Here is a 21197-nt window from a genome sequence, read left to right as displayed (position 1 = left end):
TAAGTTTAAATTATAATTTTATTTATCAGCTGACCTTTCAAGGCAAGTTGTAAATAACGTCAAATATCCAAACCCTCTACATTAAGTTGTGCAGCTAAAATGATAGCCCGTGCTGACGTTGCTATGAAGGAAAACGTGGAACTGTGTTCCGGCGCAAAAAAATAATGTTAAATCAAGATAATGCAAGACCACATGTGTCTGCATTCATCCGGTGAACTCTGTACGGACTCGAATAGAATCACACCATACAGACCTCATATCGCTCCTTCGGACTTCTACCTTCCGCCCCCCCTTCAGCTACATCTTGCTGGAGCTATCTTCCATTCTGCGCAGGACGTCCGAAATGAGGCTGATTTGTCTTTGGACTCGCGGCCCCCACGTTTCTGGGCCAAAGGCGTTTGGCAGAAAATCATAGATTTGAGTGGTGATTACTACCCGCACTAAAGGTACTGCTTTCGTGTTTTTAATTTCTAACTTTATCAAGAACGTTTTTTGGTGGAAAACTTTCGTTACAACCAGATATTTGGGGGGAATTTTAGGTTTTACTGATTTTGAATTTCATTTCTTTCATGTCATGTTTTTTTGGATCTGGTTCTCAATTTCTTAATTTTTGTCTAGGATGAAGTTTCGGCAGCATGTTGTGAGGCAGTGATATTGAGATTATTAGTTTTAAAATAAAAATTTGTGATACACTATAATATATATACACACGAAAAGATTCGGGTTTGGGCTTTCCTGACGATGTACAAGCTCAGGGCATTTTTAATTCGCTTTCTAATTGTTTTAGCTCTTTAGCTTATGTTTTCTACCCAACTATGACCTAAGTCTTACATTTTCAGAAATCTTTATTACAAATTGACTTCCTATTGAATTCAATACAAATTACTTTTACATAAATTTATTGTTCTTATTTTTATTTACATTATTCATGTATTTTACCACTGTTTCCTTGGTCTTTGGAAGTTTATGACTTTGAAGATTTATGTAATTTAATATTTCATCGTATTTGTTTTAGTCTTGATTACATTATTTTTGAATGTTCTAAAAATTTGAGCATTTTTGAAGTTTAAACTAATGTAATTTATGATTTATGTATATACATATAATTTTAAGGAAAATATTTTTCTCCTGCTTCCTTTTGTTTTGTTATGTATAGCAAATATCTTCAGCTTGTGATAGATTTTTAAAACTTCATGATTATTTAGGACATCTTACAATCTTCAGTATGGAAACTAATAGTGATAATAAATTGCTGCATTGAATAGACGATAATAACATAAATTTTTAAAGAAGAAGTTATTAAATCGAATGTTCTGAATTATTATGAATCTGAAATTATTACAGAATGCATAATGCTGACTTTTGGTAATAATAAATCAATTTAATAGAGAGGAAGAAAACTTTTTGTCAATTGACAACGCGCTGCATTTTATGTAAGTTCACCACCAAAGACTTTTATACAACTATGTTATTGAAAACGCAGAAAATCCTTTTCTGCGTTTTCAATAACATAGTTGTGAAAAGGAAAAGGAGGCAGAAGATAATGAATCAAGTGATGACTTACGGTCGTTGATAGACACAATCTGAAAATTTTTGACGGAAGCTTGCGTCACTCTTCCATGGAAATTCAAAACGTACGACTGACTATCTGGAATAGAAATAGTTAAGAAAGATTATTCAATACTTCTTTTACAAAACGAGCATTTAAAATATTTTTACAAAGAAAAATTTACTTATATATGTATGTATATAATCTGCATTTTATTTTATACACTCAACAGGTGAGAGTAACAAACCATGCAAATGCTAGACAAGTAAATAGCGATGGTTTACGAACTGTTAATCTTTGTCAAAAGAAAAATACTGAAAGAACACAGTATGTTGTTCAATATACGTAAATAGAAATCATTAAAGTTTCCTAAGATTAAATGGTTGATAAATATTTTCCCTTGATGGCACAATTTTACGAAACGTTATTAATGATAAATGCTAAAAAATACAAAAAAAAAAAAAAAAAAATGAAAATATAGACATCCTTTTATATCCAATTAAATGTATTCGCAAAAAGGGCTGTTTCGTTTCATCTTATTTCTAGAGACGAATAGAACATAACAGTATTTTCACTTTAACAGAGAAATTACTAAATCACTAATTATAGTATAATGCAATTATTTATCCCAATCGACTGCCGTAACATATCATTAAGGGCGACAGTTTTTTGTTGAAAAAAGGATTGTTATCGCATTAAAATTAATTTCATGAAAAATAATATAAATGATATAAAATATAAATAAGTAATATAAAAAGTGATAATAATTTACAATTAAAATTAAGTCATAAAAACAAACGTAATATAAGTAATGATGTAGAAATATTGATTGCCTAGATGTTGAACCATAATGAAGAGCAAACTTCGCAGTCAAGGCAGATCGAATGTAAATTTTTTTTTTTCAATTGACGTTTTGCGACCGCAAACAAATTCGCACATTAATCATGCTTGTTCCAGAACATTTACATTTTTGATAGTATAACAGTAAGAAACGATCAGTGCAACCGCCATCTAGGTAAACCGGAAAGAGGAAGTAAAGCAGAAAAGTGCGTAGTTTTCCAATACAAAAGAAGCTCAGCTTAAGAGAAAGTTTTCGGTTTCGGAAATTCTAAGTTCCGAATTATTTACATCATTATTGTTATATAAAGGATGAAAAGGGGAAATATCCAAATTAAAGCGAGGAATATAGGGGTTATATCAAATTATAGTTAATAGTTTGTTTTACACATATATATATGCATCTCAAGCATTATTTCACATGTCAGTCATGGCAGGAATTTAAACAGCACTTCGATCACGTTAAAACGAATAACTAACTGATTGTCTCACTCACCATCATTCCAGACAGGAGTTTTGTTTTGCATTTCCAATAAATTTTCCATATTCCTACTTTTCCACTTTTCTAACAAACCTTCCCCTTCCTGTGAGGGAGAAAAAGTTGTGCATAATTATTGGAATTCTGATGTATATTTATATTAATTATATATTAAACCAATTCCTTCTTCACTAAAGGAATTGCCAAATGGAGTGCATTTAAATTTAATGAAACCTTAAATAGGTAAACTAAACCGAAAATAAAACAAACAAACAAAAAGAGGTCTATTAATCTGCTATGCTTAACGCTTCACACATAACTTAAGGCAAAAGTGTTTTGAAGCATTAAATCAAATTGATTAATGAGTTCCGAATACATGTCTCCTTCCTCGTGAATCATTTGAGACTCAAAACCGCTTTATTAGAATCCAATCTTCACTTTAAAACGACATTTTAGTGATTCCTAAATGCTGAGAACTTTTAAAGTGATGATTGATCCTAATAAAGCGGTTTTGAGTCTTAAAAGATTCAGAGGAAAGAAACATGCATTCAGAACTCAATAATCAATTTGGTTTAAGGCTTCAAAACACTTTTCCCTTGACAAGTTCTGTTTGAATCGTTAAATAGAGGAGATTAATACATTTTTTGTTTTATTTTGTATTATTTTTAGTTTAATTTACGTATTTGAAGATTCATTAAATTTAAATGCATTCCATTTGGTAATTTATTTCCTGGAGAAGAAATCGGTTAAGGCCTTCATAAAGAAGAAAAAATATTTTTTTAATTTAGTTCTGACATTTCCTTTTAAATTTTTATTATTTTCGGTCTAGCAGCGTGTGCGAAAATTCGTCTCTTTTCTTTTTTAAAAATTCAGTTTGGACTACTTAAGGAGTTTTATATATATACATATACATACATACATACATATATATATATATATATATATATATTAAAAAGCGCAGAAATGTTAAAAAAAAGTATATGTTTTTCAAAAAATCGATATTTTTGAAGATTCAAAAGTCGTGAGACCTTTTAAGGACTTTAACCGGTTTTATGTTTGAAAGGAAAATAACTATTATTTAGTTGCTCAAAATGTCAGCTAAATATTTTGTATTTAAAAGTGAGGTAACTGCAGAATCATATAAAATTATCTGAATTTATTGGTATGCAAGACTATTCTCCTTAAACGCCTTCATTCCACCTTTCTTTTACATTGAAATTGCTCCAAAAGCCATTTCCTTTTCATCGAGCATAAGGTAGTCTTTTTAGCATGCAAATCATTCTTAATTTTTGTATTTAATACATGTGAAGCAAGTCGTAAATTTTCTCGAGTCAGAATTATAGAAGGATGCCGAATCTCTCGAATCTTCTAAGATTAATGATAATTAATAAAAAGCTTTTGCTTAACGTTAAGAGATTTTAAATAAAGCAAAATGCGAAATCTTCGTTTAATGAAAGTGAAAGCTACAAACAACATAGGTTTGAAAACATACCTATATCTATTAAGAAGATACAAAGAAATTTTATTGGTGAAGCTCTTGATTCTTGAGTTCATTTTTTAATATAACTTTGTAAGGATTATGTTAATTTTTATTAACAGTTAAATTTTAAGTTCCTTTCCTGTCAATTTCTTAACTTCAACTTACTACTTCCGGCCAGAACGTAGTTTTAGAATCACTGTGAATACATAATGAGGAAGAGCGATATTTAACCGCAAAGTTCTACTTGCTGAGTGAGAGAAAATCAGAGTTTCTGATTTGCGCGAGTCTGCCTTTTAGCTACTCTCTCTCAAAGCTGTTATTATGCTCGGCTGTACTCAGGCCCTTGATAACTTCGCAGTCATCTCGTATTTAAGGGGCCAACTGCATTAAAACTTTAATAGCTTCGACTATATCTCTTTAGTTTAAATTAGTTTTAATTTACTTCTTAGCCTCCTAAGTTCAAGCACAAGTGTGGCTTTTATTGTACACTTCAAGACGGAATTCTGTTAAATCTTATTTGAATAATAAAGGGTTATTTACCCTTTCATCTTGTTGTTTCTTGTCACATGAACTCAAGCGATTATTCGCTTAACTGTTTTCTTAAGATTCGTCACGTTCCACAGTAATTTAGCATTTACAAAGTGAGGAACTCTACATGTTTACAAAAAGTGTTTGAGTAAAACTTGGAGATTTGAATTAACATTTTCAAATTCAATAGCTGCAGCGAGCGGTTCAACTAGAAAGCATCTGAAGTCATGTATGCGAGGCAGTCCATAATCATGGCATGAGTTGCTAAAAACATCCAAGACCTATAAGTAGTAAGTTATTTATGTCTAGAATTATCCGCATTATTTGAAAATGAATTTCATGAACTTGCAAAGAGCTCAGAGCACCGATTACTTAAAAAATTACGAAAGAATTCGCTAGATAGCATACTTAAATTTATGGCACTCGTGGCCGTCATGAAATAATATTAGCGATAAAGACATTGTTTAAAGTGCAACATTCTAGTTGTTTCTTTAATCAGTGCTTCTGTTAGACGTCAATAAATTTAATCTTTTCACAAAGTTTTGTGTTAAAATAAATATACATCCGTTTTGTTCTGATTAGGATTCAAATGACGAAAAAAGGGCGAAAATTCCAGTTTTCTGATTTCTAATCATTTTTCAAGATTTACGGAAATAGATGATTCAGATGTCCTATCCGTAATATTGAAAATAACGTCAGCACCACAAGCAGAGCAATATAAGAAATATGCATAAAATTTCTACTTACTACACTAGATTTCATTTCGATCCTTTTGTTCTCGCTATTAAGAGCTGGTAGTATTACTGACATCTTTCTCGGCCCGTGAAATCCCAAAACGTTTGTAGCCTAAAATTATGTGCATAAAATAGGTTACTTACATTAAAAGCGTTAGTAAATTAATTACATTAAAACATTCGAAGATCCTTCTAAAAAGTAAATAAATACCTCTGGGTTGAATGGCTAAATTTAATTACTGATGATAATATTAATATTCTATGAACAGTGAATTGTCTAAAACTCTTACTCCTCATTTTAAATAATTCTGGAAGTTATTTTGACGCGTCGATTTTCTATGATTCGCAAAAGTTTTTACTGTTAAAAGAATTCATAATTGATTAATATTTGTAAATTTCGAGATGAATACTTACGTAGGCAATCAATGCTATTTCACATCGGGAATCTTTTTGTTCACTGATCTTTTTCTTAGGGTTCAAACCCGCATCATAAACTGTAAATATTGTTCCCAACAAATTTGATCTGAAAGGATACAAAAAGTTAATTTATAATCTTGATTTTTCTTGAAGGTCTCGTCATGATATGTCTTGTTGTATATGGTTCCAGGAGAGAATTGATGAACTGAATTTATAATTTAAAAATTTATCTGAACGTTTTGGAGCGGTCTTGAAACATCTGAGAGGCAATATGTGAGCGAATAACGATATGCATTCATTTAACTATTTATTTAGTTACACATTAAATCAGGAGCTTAGCTGCGAAACCTGTCATCGGGTCAGTTGAGAGTGATTCATTAGGAAAGCATAATTACTGACTACCTATAATTTAGACTATAACTCACTGACTACTCTTCTCGCTCTTTACAATCGGGTGTGAAAGGAGCATACTTTATCCAGTGCATGCAAAAGAGCTGTTTTTTCATTCCTAATAGCTAAGCCGGAGAAAGATCCGAGTAACCGCTCGAACTATCAGCGAGGTGCCCCTATGAGTTGCGTACGCACGCTATTTGAAAAAATGATAAAAAACCGCCTAGTCTATTTCTTGGAAAAGAATAATATACAGAGGCTGTTCGCACATTTTTTAGACGATTTTGGTAACCAGTAATAAAAAATCGTTTGCTGCAAAAGAAGTAATTGCAATTGTACTATGTTTTCAAAAATCAAAATTATCGTCTGTGGCTTGAAAGTTTTGTTTTTATTCAAAATGGCGAATTTAACAAAGCAGTGGTTCGAAGGCTACATTTACGCTCTTTCCAAAGAGAAATATGCATACTCCGTTATCCAAAAATGATGTGAGAATCATGGTTTTGTGATATCTAAAGCGTCGATAGGTAATATCATCAACAAGAAAGGAAAAAAACGTCAAATTAGAGCCTCAAGTGGGACAAAAATTCCAAACAAGTATCCAAGGCAAAAAGGACATCTTCGACTATTGCAAAGGTACGTTATTTAATGTTAAAAGAAAATCTCCCTAGTCAAAGGACAGTTGCAAAATCATTAAAATGCTCGGTGTCCACTGTGAGAAAAAATTTAAGTACATGGTTCAAAGAATCGAAAGAAAGTTTTTCTAAGGGATTCATGATTGTTGCTGGTTTTTCTTATAATGGCAAGTTAAAAATAAAGAGAGTGCAAAAAAATGTTAAAATTAACTCCAAATACTATCAGGAACATATTTTATCGCCAATTTTTCTGAATGAAATACCATCGCTTTACTCACAGTGCATCAATCTGTGAGACTCCATCAGGACAAAGCTAGCAGTCACACATCAAAATCCACTGTAAATTTCCTAAAAGAAAGGGAACAAAAAACTGGTATCAAGGCCATACCCTTCACTGATATCCCTACTAAATCTCCCGATGTGTCACCTATGGATTTTTGTGCTTTCGGACTTTTAAAAACTGCATTATCCAGACGTTGTCCCCAAATTCTAACAGGACTCTGGAGAGCTGTTCGGGAGGAATGGGATAGAATACCTCTTCTGCCACTTCAAAATGCATTATTATCCTGGAAATTGCGGTGTCGAAAGATAGATCAGAATAAGTGATGTCAAATAGAACATTTAAATCACAAGAATTTTATGTAATTTAGTTTTGTGAATACAATATACATCGTCTAAAAATGTGTGAACAGCCTCTGTAATATCGCCTTATCAAAGCGGTTTTTTAAAAGGAAAGGACAACCATAGATAACAAGCTCCTTTTGGAAAGATCTGTTCAGAAAGCCTTTGTGCGAAGGAACCATCATGTCTCCATCTTTTTTTTTTTGATGTTGAAAATGCTTAGTGTAATGTATATATGGTAAGCTAACTCTTGCGCGACAACCTACCATTTTACATTCAGAATTTTTTGTATGTTAGAACTTTTAATGTAAGGATTGGCTTTATTTTGTCAGAAGTTTTCGAACAGGAAAAGGGTATGCCTCAAGGCGGTGTGCGTAGTGTATCTCAGTTCAGCTTAAAAATAAACTCTGTATTAAAAGAACTTCCTCCAACTATAAACTGTCGAGGGATAGACATGATACATGTAGAGAGGCAATTATAGATCGCTTTGAACAGGATCTAGGAATGGTCGTAGAAACAATTTACTTTTTTGAAACAAAAGACTGTGCGTGCACTCTTGAAGAAAGCGAAGTCTCCATCCTTGAGCCTGAGTTACATATCTTAATGCATGAATGATTCTGGTAGCATCTGAATTAAAGAGTTTAGGGGTGGCGTTCGATCTGAAATTGACGTTTCTTTCTCGTCTCTTAAACCTGAGAAAGAAGTGTATGGAAATACCAACTATTTTAAAACGTCTTGGAGAACGCCTTCTGACATGCAGAGCAGTACTGTATGCTTCGCATTTACAGAGAGCTTCTCCGCTCTAGACTAGACTACGGCTCAGCTGCTTGTGGATCGGCTCGGCCTTCAGTTTTGTTAAAACTATCATCACTCCATCTGAGGCGTGAAGATTGCCTGTTTTACAGTATCTTAATATTTTGTCTCAACCTGACTATCCTAATAGGCTACGTTTGCTTCATAACATATGTGACATTTTATTTGAAACATGTCCATCCTGTGTCCCGTATTTTTCTTTAAAAGTTTGTTCTCTGATTGAGGAACTCAACCTTTCTGATATGCTACCTCAAGCAGTACAGCATTTTGAAATCCCACCTTGGGAAAATGCGTAAATCTAGTTTCTTGATGTTTCCCACCATCACATCAAAACAAACACTAACGAGATCGTATAAAGACAACTTTTTTCTGAGTACTGTCATATATATATAGAAGTTGTGTTCTCATATAGTATATCGATGTATCCCAAGGTGAACTGGTCATGTTGGGGTGGTATTTGTAATTGAAGACCGCAGGGTGGGCAGAAGTTTGCATCACGCTTTTTCAGTCTTAACATCTGAACTAACTGCTATGTATTATAAGCTATTGTACATATCAAAGCTATGCCAGGAAAAGTTCATAATTTATACAAACTCGTACAGTGCTCTGGAAACTTTAGAAGCTTTGACTAGCATTTACAATCTTGTAGTCGTGGAAATTCGAAAGTTTAAACTTACAGAAGCGTGGTTACCAAATTCTATACTGCTGGTTTCCCGGTTATATTGGTATCAAGGGAAATAAGCTGGCAGATAGCACAGCTAAACCTGCTGTTGTTTTGTGCAGCCAGCATGTTTCGCTTATGGATACTGAAAAGGTTATCAGGAAAAAGTCCTAAATAAGTGGCAGCTATTGAGGGATGCTTGGGTCCACAATTAGCTTAAAAGCGTGAAACCTGTAGTGGAATACTGAGAATCAATTGGAAACAGAAGGTAGGAAGTAATTTTAACCCATCTCGTGTCACTCATAGTGACCTTTTGAAGGCCAAGGAGTGAACCTGTTTGTTCCCAATGTGATAGTGTTCTTATAATACGACATTTTTAAATTGAAATCCGTATTTTAACACACTTAGCCTGAAGTATTTTAATGACTCTGCCTTGCCTTTTGACAGTATAATCGGGAACGAGGCCAATGCTAATTAATTTTAGTACATGAAGGAGACTGATTTTAGTTATTTTATTTCATTTACTTTTGATGCTGCATCTTTGTACTTTATACTTTTGTATATATAGTTTAATGTATGTCATGTTTTATGATTTTACACCTGTTTGACATTTGATATCATTATCTGAATTATAGGTAACTTCATTTTAGCATTTATATCAGTTCGTTGGATTTTATGCTTTTTTGTGGTTTATAAGGTGTTTCTCCCGCCTTCCTAGCGTGCCTTCGTGGTGTAGTGGTTCTGCAAACGCTGGGCCGGTATTCCAGAGGTCCGTGGTTGATTCCCGGCGTAGACGTTGCTAATTTTTTGTCTCTTCTGCTTCCAAGAATTACCTAATGTCCCTACAGGTTTTAATCTTGTCTATTTATCTATTTGTCTGTATGTTTGTCATTTGTGTGTGAAAGTGTCTGGCATGTGTTCGGCTCATAAAGCCTTTAAAATGTTGCACCAGAAAACTCACTACTACCACCACTAGATGACAGAATAATGGAGAAAAATTCTCAAGATTTACATAGAAAGGAATTTTGTCGTAAAGATCTCAATTCGTATTTACGTTTATAAAAGCTAGGAAATACACTCTCTCAAATTAATTTTTTAATTCAGATTAATGGAAAATGTGAGCTGAAAATCGCATAATTCTACGAAAAAAAAAAGGGAAAATAGAACTACTGTATATTATAATAACAATTCATAGTCAGTTTACTGTGCCTTAGTTATTTCTTTTAGGTAGTCGCCAGTTTTGCCTTTCATTTGATTGATATTTTCCTAGGTAACTGCTTTTTATTTTAATTTTCGTTTTGGGATTAAGGGCTAAAGAAAGTTTGGTAGCTTTTATATCTCAAATAATTTTAAAAATTCATGTGATAACTTATTTCCTTTACATATTCTTGTTTATTTGAGGACCGGTGGGAAATTTTGATGAGGAACGGTGTAGTGTAGTACTCGTATATCGGAGTACATTCCTTCCCTCGTATTTTCCATTTTAAGGTGCTGAAATTTGCGCTGCTTAATTTTCAGCCCATTTAAGCTATAAAATGTAACTATCTAGGTTTTCTAATGACCTATAAATGTAACTATCTGGTCTGTTCTAATGACCTATAAATGTAACTATCTGGTCTGTTCTAATGACCGGCTTGACTTTAATCTTAAAGTAAGTCAGTATTCATTATTTTTCAGAGTCATTAGATTATTGTGAAGCAGGAGCACATGAAAATTGGGCAGTGCCCTCGCTGGGACTCGAATCTGGACCTCTCGAATACGCACGGAATCTGGACCGCCATCGTTACACCGAACCTGGACTTCTCGAATACTCACCACCACCGTTATACCACGAAGGCATGCTGGAAAGAGGAAGAAAATAAAAGACGATCGCTTTTAAAGAACGACTATTAAGGGATCCGATTTAACGGATTAAGGGACCCGATTGCCAAATTCCCGTGACGAATTATTGGCCAACGCCTTTTAGTTCGGGCGCCACTGTAGAGTCTTTAAGTTATTTAGAAGTATGTAGAAGTAGGAGTACATGAAAAATGAGCAATGCCCTCCCCGAGACTGGAACCTGGACCTCTCGAATGCGCGCTGATCGTGCTACTGTTACATCACGAAGGCATGGTGGAAGGAAGGAGAGAATACCTTATAATTGTCAATCCAAATTTCATACAAAGTTTTGTAGTTTCAATAAATTTCAAACGTAAATGTTTGTCATGGGCAGAATAAAGTCAGGAGAAAAGGAGCATCATCCCACTCCGCACCATAAATAAAAAAATAAAATTGAAATATAAAATGTGATTTTAAATTCAGGTTTTTTTATTTCAGGTGTTACTGTATTATATTAAAATAATTATATTAATTGATAGAAGGATTAGATAGGTGATAGAAAGATTTATGAAATACGAGCAGTTGTCATACGCCAGATGAGATATTTTAATGTTCAATTTTTTATAGCATAGTTTAAAGTTCCTTGTAAGAAGTTAAGAAAGATATATAAAAAAGAAACGAAAAAAAATCTGGGAATGAAATGCAAAAATGAATGAATTCTGAGACTGAAATACGAATATATTTATTATACCTCTAGTACTCGATTCTGTCCCATAAATAGGGCAGGTGATATAAAATTTTAAAGACTAAATTTTTATTATATTTTAACAATATTTTAGTTTCTTTATCATTACAAATTGTTCATTAAGGACAAAATAATATTCTTACTCTAATTCGTTTTTTTTACTTGGTCTATTTTCTGATTTACGTTTGGTTTTAAACTTGACGCACAATAGCTGCCCCCCTTTCCCTAAATATGACGTTATTTGCCGTCTACTGTTTATCATCATCAGCACAGGGCTTAGCTGTCGACAAAGTATATTGTATACAGGTGGCTTAGGTTTCGTCTTTGTATAATATAGGTGAACAAAGAAACTCCATTAACAGTCAATTTCTTAATCAGAATACTATACTGAAAAATCCCAAAATCACAATCTTCACTTTCTATCAGCATATTCTAAATTACATATTGGCTACTATTAATTGTTAAATTTCAGATTTAGATTTCCCCTTTCATTTTAAAATTGTATTCATATTTTTGCATGAATATATACCCCTGTATTTTTATTTTGTATTTATATATAAATAAATAAATGGATAAATGAGTATCTGACAAATATTTCCTAAGGTTTCAAATCTTTAGAAGAAAAAAATTATATTGCCGGCAAGCATGTCCTCTTCCTGAGCAATTTTCCTTGTGCATGTAATTTGATTGCTTCGAGACTTTTCTAGATGAGAAAATTCATTCTTGATTTGGCGTCTTCAGGAGAGGGAAATGGGATTGACAGAATTTAAATGAGCTGAATTTTATATTCAGAAGGGGGGAAAGGCATTTCCTATCTCATCATCATATATTTAATCAAATCTGGTAAATTTATTTCAAAGTCGTTCAGAAACAGGCCTATCAAAATGTCCACCGTAGAATTATATAGACAATTGCTTCTACTGATTAGTCCTTGATACGCTTCTAATGCGAATAACGTAAAGTTTAGAATTTACATATTTGGGAATTACTTTATACCAGCATTATGAAAGGAAGGTCTAAATTCTTCAGTACCCATAGCTCTTAGAAAAATTGTATTTCCAATTCAATTTATAAAAATTTCTTTTCATTTCTGATGCTTCTCAGTTCGAGGTTATCACTCCTTAGCTAGTTCAGTGTTCAGTCATATAATAGGTTAATTACTTTACTTTAATTAGTGAACTTATCAGGTTCAATGTTCCGTCTTACCTTCTTCGGGAACATGCAAGGACCTGACTCGGAACAGAGAGCTTACTAAAGCTATGTTCAAAACTGTGGGAAGTAAACAGGATACACAAGAAGGGTATACAAAACCCTTTATTTTTCTCTATTTACAATAACTTCCGTACTTTGGAATACACAGACCCGCTACTTGGGGTCTAACGTAAAAATATAAAAAAATAGAACTAAACTCTAATTTAACTTTAAAATAATAAACGTGGAAGATTGGCCTTATATTAACAGGAAGCCGCATGTAGTACAGAGAACTGTGAACACTACAATACGTTTAAAATTTATCAAGAGGATTAAAACCTCTGGCCTGGAAGGGAACCAGCAACTGCGTAAAACTTCTAAGGTAAGCGGCCTGCTTCGACTCACTGCTTCCTCTCTCTCGCTTGGCAAAAAGCCACAACTTAAATACTTGGCGTTCGCCAGACAAACTTTGCATAAATACATTAACGCTTATAATTCTGGCCGGAAGTAGAAAATAAGAAGTGATAGTAAAGATTTAAAATAAAATAAACGTTAGTAAAACTTAAGATCCTTACAAACTTGTAAGGATTATGTTAATTTTATTAACAGTTAAATTTTGAGTTAAACTTCTTTTCCTATCTCTTCTTAATTTCAACTTACCAATTCCAGGCAAAACGTAGTTTTAGAATCACGCCTGAATGCAAATGAGGAGGAGCGGTATTTAACCGCGAAGTTCTACTGTGTTAGTGAGAGAGAACCAGAGATTCTTAGCACGAGTCCGCCTTTTTAGGCTACTCTTACGCTCGGCCGTACTTTAGGCCCTTGATAGCTACGTAGTCAATTAGCGTTAAGGGAGCCAACTACGTTAGAAGTTTGATAGCTTCGGCTATATCTCTTTAGATAAGATTAGTTTAGTTTAATTCTTAGTCTCTTAAAGTTCAATCCCGAGTTTCGACTTTATTGTACAACTCCAAGATGAAGTTCTGTTAAACTTTAGTTGGAATAATAAAGGATTATTCACCCTTCTCACTTGTTGTTTTTTACCCCATGAACTCAAGCGATTATTCGCTTACTATTTAAAATTCTTCACATTCAACTGTAACTTAAGGTACACAGTGGAGAGTCTTACGAACCTGACATAACCATCTGCAATTTTCAGGTTTTGCAGCATTCGTCCCTATGCACGCACAGTTTAAAAAAAGACTGCGAATGATTCTTACTTAATATTAACAAGTTAAGGATATGATTTATGCAACTTATTAAACTCTTAGCTGCATATAAACGCATCCTGTACTTATTTACGTAATTTTCAGGCTCATTTTATTAGGCAAAGGAATTAATTGAAATGTATATGTCTATTATGTTGCTAAGCATCTCATAAACACATGGATACATGCATGAAAACAATATTTAATCAGCGTTTATCTTTAGCTATGTATCTGTTTGTCTATCTAAATAGATAGATACATGGACTCGTCCACAATGAACAGGACTCAAGGACAGAACATGTACATGGACCTATGGACAGAACTCATCTACAATCATTAAGGATTGGTAGAGCAAATCACAACGACCAGAGGTTATGAAGTACAAAAGACGTGAACGGAAACATGAATTGTTGACAAGTGCCTATTTACGGCAGCAGTTTTACAATAATTTCTCAGAACTGAGTTCACCAACAGCAATAATATCGCTCGATGGATCGATATTGGTGTTGGAATAGTATTGATAGAAAGCACTAGGTGGCTTGCCTAGCAGAAATAACTGCTAGACATGTTTGAAAGTGTACTCCATTCGCTCCATCGGCGCTACGAAACATGCAATAATGTTATAGGTTTGAGCAATTATTGCAAATATTTCTGTAAAAAAAACAGTTGTCAACAACGATGTAGGAAAACAATTTGTAATTACGTTCATGTCTTAATTCCTGTGTTTTCGCCTCAACATGCCACTGGCGCCTTTATATTCATGTATTAAAATGTCTATCCTCTCTTAACACATGCCCCACGAATTTAAATTCACCGGGTGTATGTGTTATAGAGCAATTGCTTATTTACAAATGCGTCTTTATGGAATCTCCATTGATACAGACTGTCTATCTGCGCTGCATTCTCTCCCTTATCCTCATCACACGTCACCACTTATCACAAACATCCAGAAACGACTAAGACGCAACGCAGCTCTCCATATGTGTCTCCGCTGGGTAAAACCCATATAGAGCTTGAGGGCCATGAGTTAGCGGATGCACTTAGCCAAGAAGGCAGCTAGTAACTGCAGTGCATTCCAGCACCTCTTACCAGCCCCACGTTCCTGTCTGAAGACACAAATTGCAATGGCAGTTGTTCATAGACGACAGAATGAATGGAACACCAGCGAGCGCGGAAGACGAACTTACAACTATATTCCTAGAGTTCACTAAGTACCGATTCTATTTAGTTCTGTTGCTTACTCGCTACATAAATGGCCATTGGTTTTCTTTTCTTACTACATCAGATGTACAGTCGCCAGATGTAGATACATACGTCTTTGGACAACACTACCGTCCAGATGATTAAGTCACCGCCTGCCCGCTCATTGCATATTAGACTGCCCATAACCGATCTCAGCGCACACAAGCATTATATCCTGAGAATTCTAATGCTACGGTGACGGTTATGCAACATAAATCAATGTTATGATGACCTCATATTGTTGCTACTGTGTAGCAACAATAGTATTACGATCCAGCTATATAATTAATATTCATTTGGATTATAATTTGCAATCTGCAGCAGTACCTCAATCCATCCTTTTCTGCATTACGTGTACATACGCGTCCGTTACTTGTGTCCTGACCACCTGTTATAAGTGACAGTGTTATTTTCTCCTTAAGTGACATGTATACTTATAGGAAATTAAAGTGCAACTTCACGCTACAGCTTTCCTGTTAACTGCTCGCTTTATTGAGCTTTCCATTACAATACCCAAGATTATTTCATCTCTAGGCATTCATTTTGCCTCCATACTATGGATATCTCAGATTTCTAACATCTACATATACTGCATGTTTAAAATCTACCTGTAATATGTCTTAGATTTAAATCATAGCATTAGAATTTCACTAAGCTTAAGTGCCTGTGTACACGTGCGTATGTGTTTTAGTTCCTATGACATAACTTTATCTAAGTATACCTGTATGTACTACCGCTAGCTTTATTTTGCAAATATTGTGTCTTATCTTCTGTACCATGTCATAAAACAGTAGCTAATTGCTCTGCTCATACGTATTTTATGTAACCATGTGTGATTTATGTGCCTATATGTGTTTTATGAATTTTACAAAAGTGCGTGAATAATTACATTCTTTTATATGCATGCTCTGCGTCTAAATGAGATTTATATGTGTCAATAGTGTGTGATTTATGTATTTATAAGTGTTAGTGCACATACATATGCAATGTCACGTTAGTGTCATTAAGCTGTTCTACAAATCACCAAATGTAATTAAACCAACAACCCTTGTTTGGTAATATGAAGGAATAGTATTTAAAATTAGCTCCCGACGAGGTATCTCGGGTTCTCAAGGGATATGCCAGCTCTACAGATAGTGGTGGGCGCGGAACAGTATCTCTGTACTAATGTTAGCTACCAGGTATCCCCTCCTCTATCACTTATCCCCTGTGTATGTGTGATGGAAGGAAATTTCAATCTTCTGTATGTATTATATATCATAAAAGAAGAGCTTTGATGCTTAAGATTTGGAATTTTACGCCACAAATTATCAAAAGGCGCAAATACCTTTTCGATAAATTAGTTCTTCTCTTTCACTCTGTTCAAGAACTCAGTTTTTATTGAAGTTTTACTTTATCCTTTCAGATGTTTCGCTTAGTTTACAACATTTTTTTTTTTTTTTTTTTTTTTTGTATTTTATTTTTCTTAAGATAAAAAACAAATTTTCTCATTGGTAATGGAAGCATTTTAACTTCTCGTTTTAAGGGACTCAATCTCAATTTTGTATCTTAAACTGGACATCTCCACCGTGAAGAAGCCGCCAAATGAAGTTAGAAGAAATACCTATTTACCTTAATTTACCCACAAAAGATTCTCCACCTCGAGACAAGTCTGTCGGATCCGTGGAAATGAGGTAATTGGAGGTAGCACTTTTTTTCCTTTTGCGAGCAGCGAGTAGAAATACCTAAAACAAGAGAAAAGTACACTATGTCTTTGGATCAACACATATTATATAAAAAGAATTAGATATCGGTTGTTTCCAGTTTTTGTTTGGCACTAAGAAATCAGTATAAAGGAGCTAATGATGTATTTCTTAGAATACTTTAAGGCAGATATAAGTAATATAAATTTTCATTAACGAATTTAGAGTAGGCAAAGACGGAATACTTTTTCAGTGCCTTAGAAAATAGAAACAACACTTAAGAATCATTTTCTGAAAAAAAAAATTTTGAAATGTTTTAAAAGAGCATTGAGATATATTGTGTTAAAATCTGAAGTTTATATTGAAAGGTAAAGAACTTCAAGGATAATTCGAGGTAAAAGCTTTTCGTATAATGTGACATATACTATATATATATATACACATATATCAAAACATTTCAGCTGTGTAGTTGTGAATAAGAAATAACTTCGCGGTCATGGTTTTTAACATATATGATTCTGAAACGAGACTACAAAAACATCAGACATACGTGATAAAAATGAGAATTGAATCAGGGTTTTATCTAAAATTCATCTTTAATTTCCTTAACTTTTCATGAGTTTCCATGAGCAAATGAAACAATTTCCTTGATCAAGTGTAATGAATTAGCTTTCAAATTTAGTAAGTGTAACTGAACACTTTTGAGCACGTACTACAAAAGTACGATGAAATGTTAAGAATGTTAATGCAGTTTAATTTATTTTACAGATTGCTGTGAAGCATATGAAATGAATTAATGTTGAAAACACGCATTACCATTCAAAGATGATGTTAGAATAACAAAAAGAAATAAAATAAAAATAATTTTTAACAATAGTACATCATTAATAGTAAATAATACTTACATGCGTTTGAAAAACCTGAAGGATTCATAATTACATTGCATTAAAAAGCATTTAGTTAATATAACTAGTTGTTATAACTTACAGCTATATAACGTAGCAACTTCATAATGCATCGTTCATTTTTAAGGGCAATTACATTGTAGAAAGATGAGTGAAGAACAGTTACAGTTATAAACCAAGAATGAACAAGAGTTCACTTGTAAATGAAGAGAGTAATGGGTTGATAAAATTGCTTCAGTTTGATCTTCGTAAAATACTTCGTGCAAGAAAAGCGAAAATTACTGTAACTCTTTATTTGCATAATTTTTAAGGCAGACAGTTTTTATTTACAAATTAAAATTCAAAACATAAACATTTTGGTGTCTGAGAGGACTGGTATGCACGGATTTTTACCTTCCCTAAATTTTCTAAAAAGATAAAAAAAATCTAAAATTTTCTCCAAGTTTTCGAATTCTTTTTTACTGACTGTCTCTGACCATTTTTCATTTTCCTTATATTCCAGAATTTTTCAGGGGAGTAAGAGCCCTGGTAGAACGCGAAATAACAAAAGCAATATTTAAAAATTTAGAAGTTAAATTTTGTACTAGTATCATTAGCGCTGATTATTGTAATAAATATGAAATTATATAATCAATAAAAATTCATATTTATATCTAAAAACAAAACATATTTTAATCAAAAAATGTTTAATTTATTTATCAAGTCACTAGTCCACTTACCTTTCTCCCATCTTGTCTCTCTAAATGTAAGAAATAAGTCGGAAACATCCCTCGGTCGATTCCTTTTTTATCTCGGCTTATACGGCATCTAACTGTGATTCCCTGTGGACAAGCTTCAGTGGCAAAGGCTGCCAGATCGTCTAGAAAATTTTCGAGCTTTCCCAGAGAATCATCCATTTCCAAACTTTCTAGTTTTGGAGTGTCCATCTGAGAACCCGTCGAGGAATCTTGTCTTTGCTATTGGAATTTATTTATTCATAATAGTTACAATATGTTTAAAAGCCTTTTACTTCGACAACATAATATGCTGTTTCACATGAAAATTATTTTTTATAAATCTGGATGCACAATAGATCAATTTTCAACTCAAGAAAGGATATATATAAAGAAAAAAAGAAAAAGAGAAAAGAAAAAATGAGAGATAGAATAAATTCTTTAATTTTTCGTTTCCAAAATAAAAATTCCTTCTTAAAAAAGTGATAATTTTTTTTATAGTTTAGTTTTCAGGTGTCATCAGTTGGCAATAACAACTTACCTCTGATACGAACGTAAATTTTGAAGTAGTGAAGCCAAAATAAAGTTACCGATGCAAAAGTCTTTTTTTTCCCCAGACAATTTTTCGCATAGCGAGTATATAAAGTGTCCTTGGTGGTATTTAACTTCATTTTCTGCCCGTTTTTACAAATTCGGGTGGAAGGGAAAAATAGAAGGCTCCCCCCTTTTTTTTAAAGAAGAAGAATGCAATAACTTTATTTTCATTTTACAGAAATTTTAAAATGTCGTCATTTTACATTCCCTTCACCAAAAACAAAAAACAGAAAAAAAAAAAAAAAAAGATTTCTTACGAACGAAAAAAAGATTTCATAATTTAATTACTTGATTTTGGTTATGATTTTGGGTTGGCTATATCGTTTGGTAACAAACGCCGCCAAACCTGACGATGAATCGCTGGTAACCGGTAAAACCCACAAGTACAACAAACAATTTACACTTTGCACCGACAAAAAAAGGACAGTTCTATATCTCCCGTTCTACTAGGCCTATTGACGAAATTTAATTTGCGTTTTTCATATCTCGAAAGCGCGACTTAGGACATGAATTAGATTTATATACAGCATTGTTCTAACCTAGGTACTTTGTACTGTTAAGTATACATACTGTTAAGTATACACACTTTTAAGTATGGTAATATACTGATTTTTGGTCATTTTGTTGTTGTTCACTCATGCTCACTTGTCTGACCTATAGTCAGCTCAGGTCCACGAAATTCCTCGTGGCAAGGAGCGCAGGATGACGCGTGTCGTTGGCAACAGCTTTAAGCACCATACATGTGACAGTGCGACTTTGCTCAGTTCCGCCCCCAATTTTGATGGAGAGCACTCCGGGGGGGGACGGGTCCGAGGGTCTCTCACCATCTTTCCCTACCATCAACCTCACGAAAGGACATTCGGCTCGCCGCATATTTAGAGTGCCTTATGCCGCACGGACATTTACAAACATCCGTGCCTTCTCCGGGATTCGGACTCTTCGGTACGGCAGTCAGTGTCCAGTTATATTCTATACCGGTTGTGCGGCTTTGATCATTTTTATACTATACAGAAAACGAGCGAAGGTGACGCATTTGCCCTACAAAATCAAAAACGCTTCATTGATAATAATTTTCCGGATGTTTCAAGAGTATCACAAATCTGTGAGGAATCTTCAAACGCTGATTGAAATTACTGGAAATGCTAAGGTAACAAGAAACAGTTGTAATCAGCGGCTTCTCTTTGCCTTAGTATCTCAAATAATCGCTATCTGGCATGTTATTTTTACTTAAACTGACTGAGGTGTTGATTTTCTGTCACAGTAAATCATCTGATCCAACACGGGACTTGCATTCCAGTATGGCAAACATTGAAACTCATCCCCTACATCATGATTGCACTATAACTTTGATAAGTTGTATTATCTTTTTTGCCAAAGTAAGACTAATGTTCTTCATTAAGCGTAGCTGTTTATTGTTTCGCAACCCTCAAGTTTATTGTGGTTAAGACACCAATAAAAGTCGCCTTTTCCGATGATTCGGTAGCAACGACATAGGCAATGTAAAGAATAAGTAATGCCGGAGATGATCAATCCTCTCATTTTAACGTAGCTCGTGATCTCACCAAAAGCTGCTTGCCCGATTGGAATATACTTGTATTAAAACTGCGTCTCCTGAAGAGTGCTTGCATTCTGATAATATACGACGGACTTCTTTTGCCATAAACCAGCGTATAAGTAGATAACTTTTAAGTTATCAGTGTTACTGCCTCTGTTTACACGAAGGTATTTCAGCTACCCATACTTTTGAATTCAGAAAGCCCATTAATTTTCATTCGCAATTTTCAATTTTTACATTTTATAAACGACTAAACAAGTCAATGTTTTGCCAGCTGCATCAATCCTTTCAGAGACTGCAATTTTTTTTTTTTCCAGTGGTGCAGTACGCTCCTGCATCTAGACCAGATAATACTTTTTAATTTTTCTTGCATCAAAAGCCAAATTTTATTTATTTATTTTCAG

General features: G+C 33.7%; 1 protein-coding gene and 1 long non-coding RNA gene across 6 annotated transcripts in view; one reads left to right on the top strand and one right to left on the bottom strand.

Moving 5' to 3' along the window:
* The window catches only part of ktub (Tub domain-containing protein ktub), a 243816-nt gene that overhangs the window by 3825 nt on the left and 218794 nt on the right, over positions 1-21197 (bottom strand). For all 3 annotated transcript variants that reach the window (XM_035369949.2, XM_035369950.2, XM_035369951.2), the window contains 6 exons: positions 18651-18887; positions 16956-17068; positions 6021-6129; positions 5620-5718; positions 2883-2970; positions 1565-1648 (listed from right to left, as the gene is read on the bottom strand). In XM_035369949.2, the coding sequence (XP_035225840.1) occupies positions 1565-1648; positions 2883-2970; positions 5620-5718; positions 6021-6129; positions 16956-17068; positions 18651-18887 (730 nt within the window). The remainder of the gene's footprint in view (positions 1-1564; positions 1649-2882; positions 2971-5619; positions 5719-6020; positions 6130-16955; positions 17069-18650; positions 18888-21197) is intronic.
* Positions 220-21197, top strand: part of LOC118198307 (uncharacterized) — a 153739-nt gene continuing 132761 nt past the window's right edge. For 2 of the 3 annotated variants that reach the window (XR_015038725.1, XR_015038726.1), the window contains exons 1-2: positions 229-446; positions 16870-17017. This is a non-coding gene — a long non-coding RNA (uncharacterized LOC118198307). Of the gene's footprint in view, positions 447-16869; positions 17018-21197 lie in introns of all 3 variants that reach the window. The other variant, XR_015038724.1, reaches the window with a different exon arrangement.

This window comes from Stegodyphus dumicola, chromosome X1, assembly GCF_044657685.1.
Source record: "Stegodyphus dumicola isolate Sdum_Otavi_A_Nest chromosome X1, ASM4465768v1".
In the NCBI taxonomy this organism is placed as follows: domain Eukaryota; kingdom Metazoa; phylum Arthropoda; class Arachnida; order Araneae; family Eresidae; genus Stegodyphus; species Stegodyphus dumicola.
This window is presented reverse-complemented; position numbering and strand designations above follow the sequence as displayed.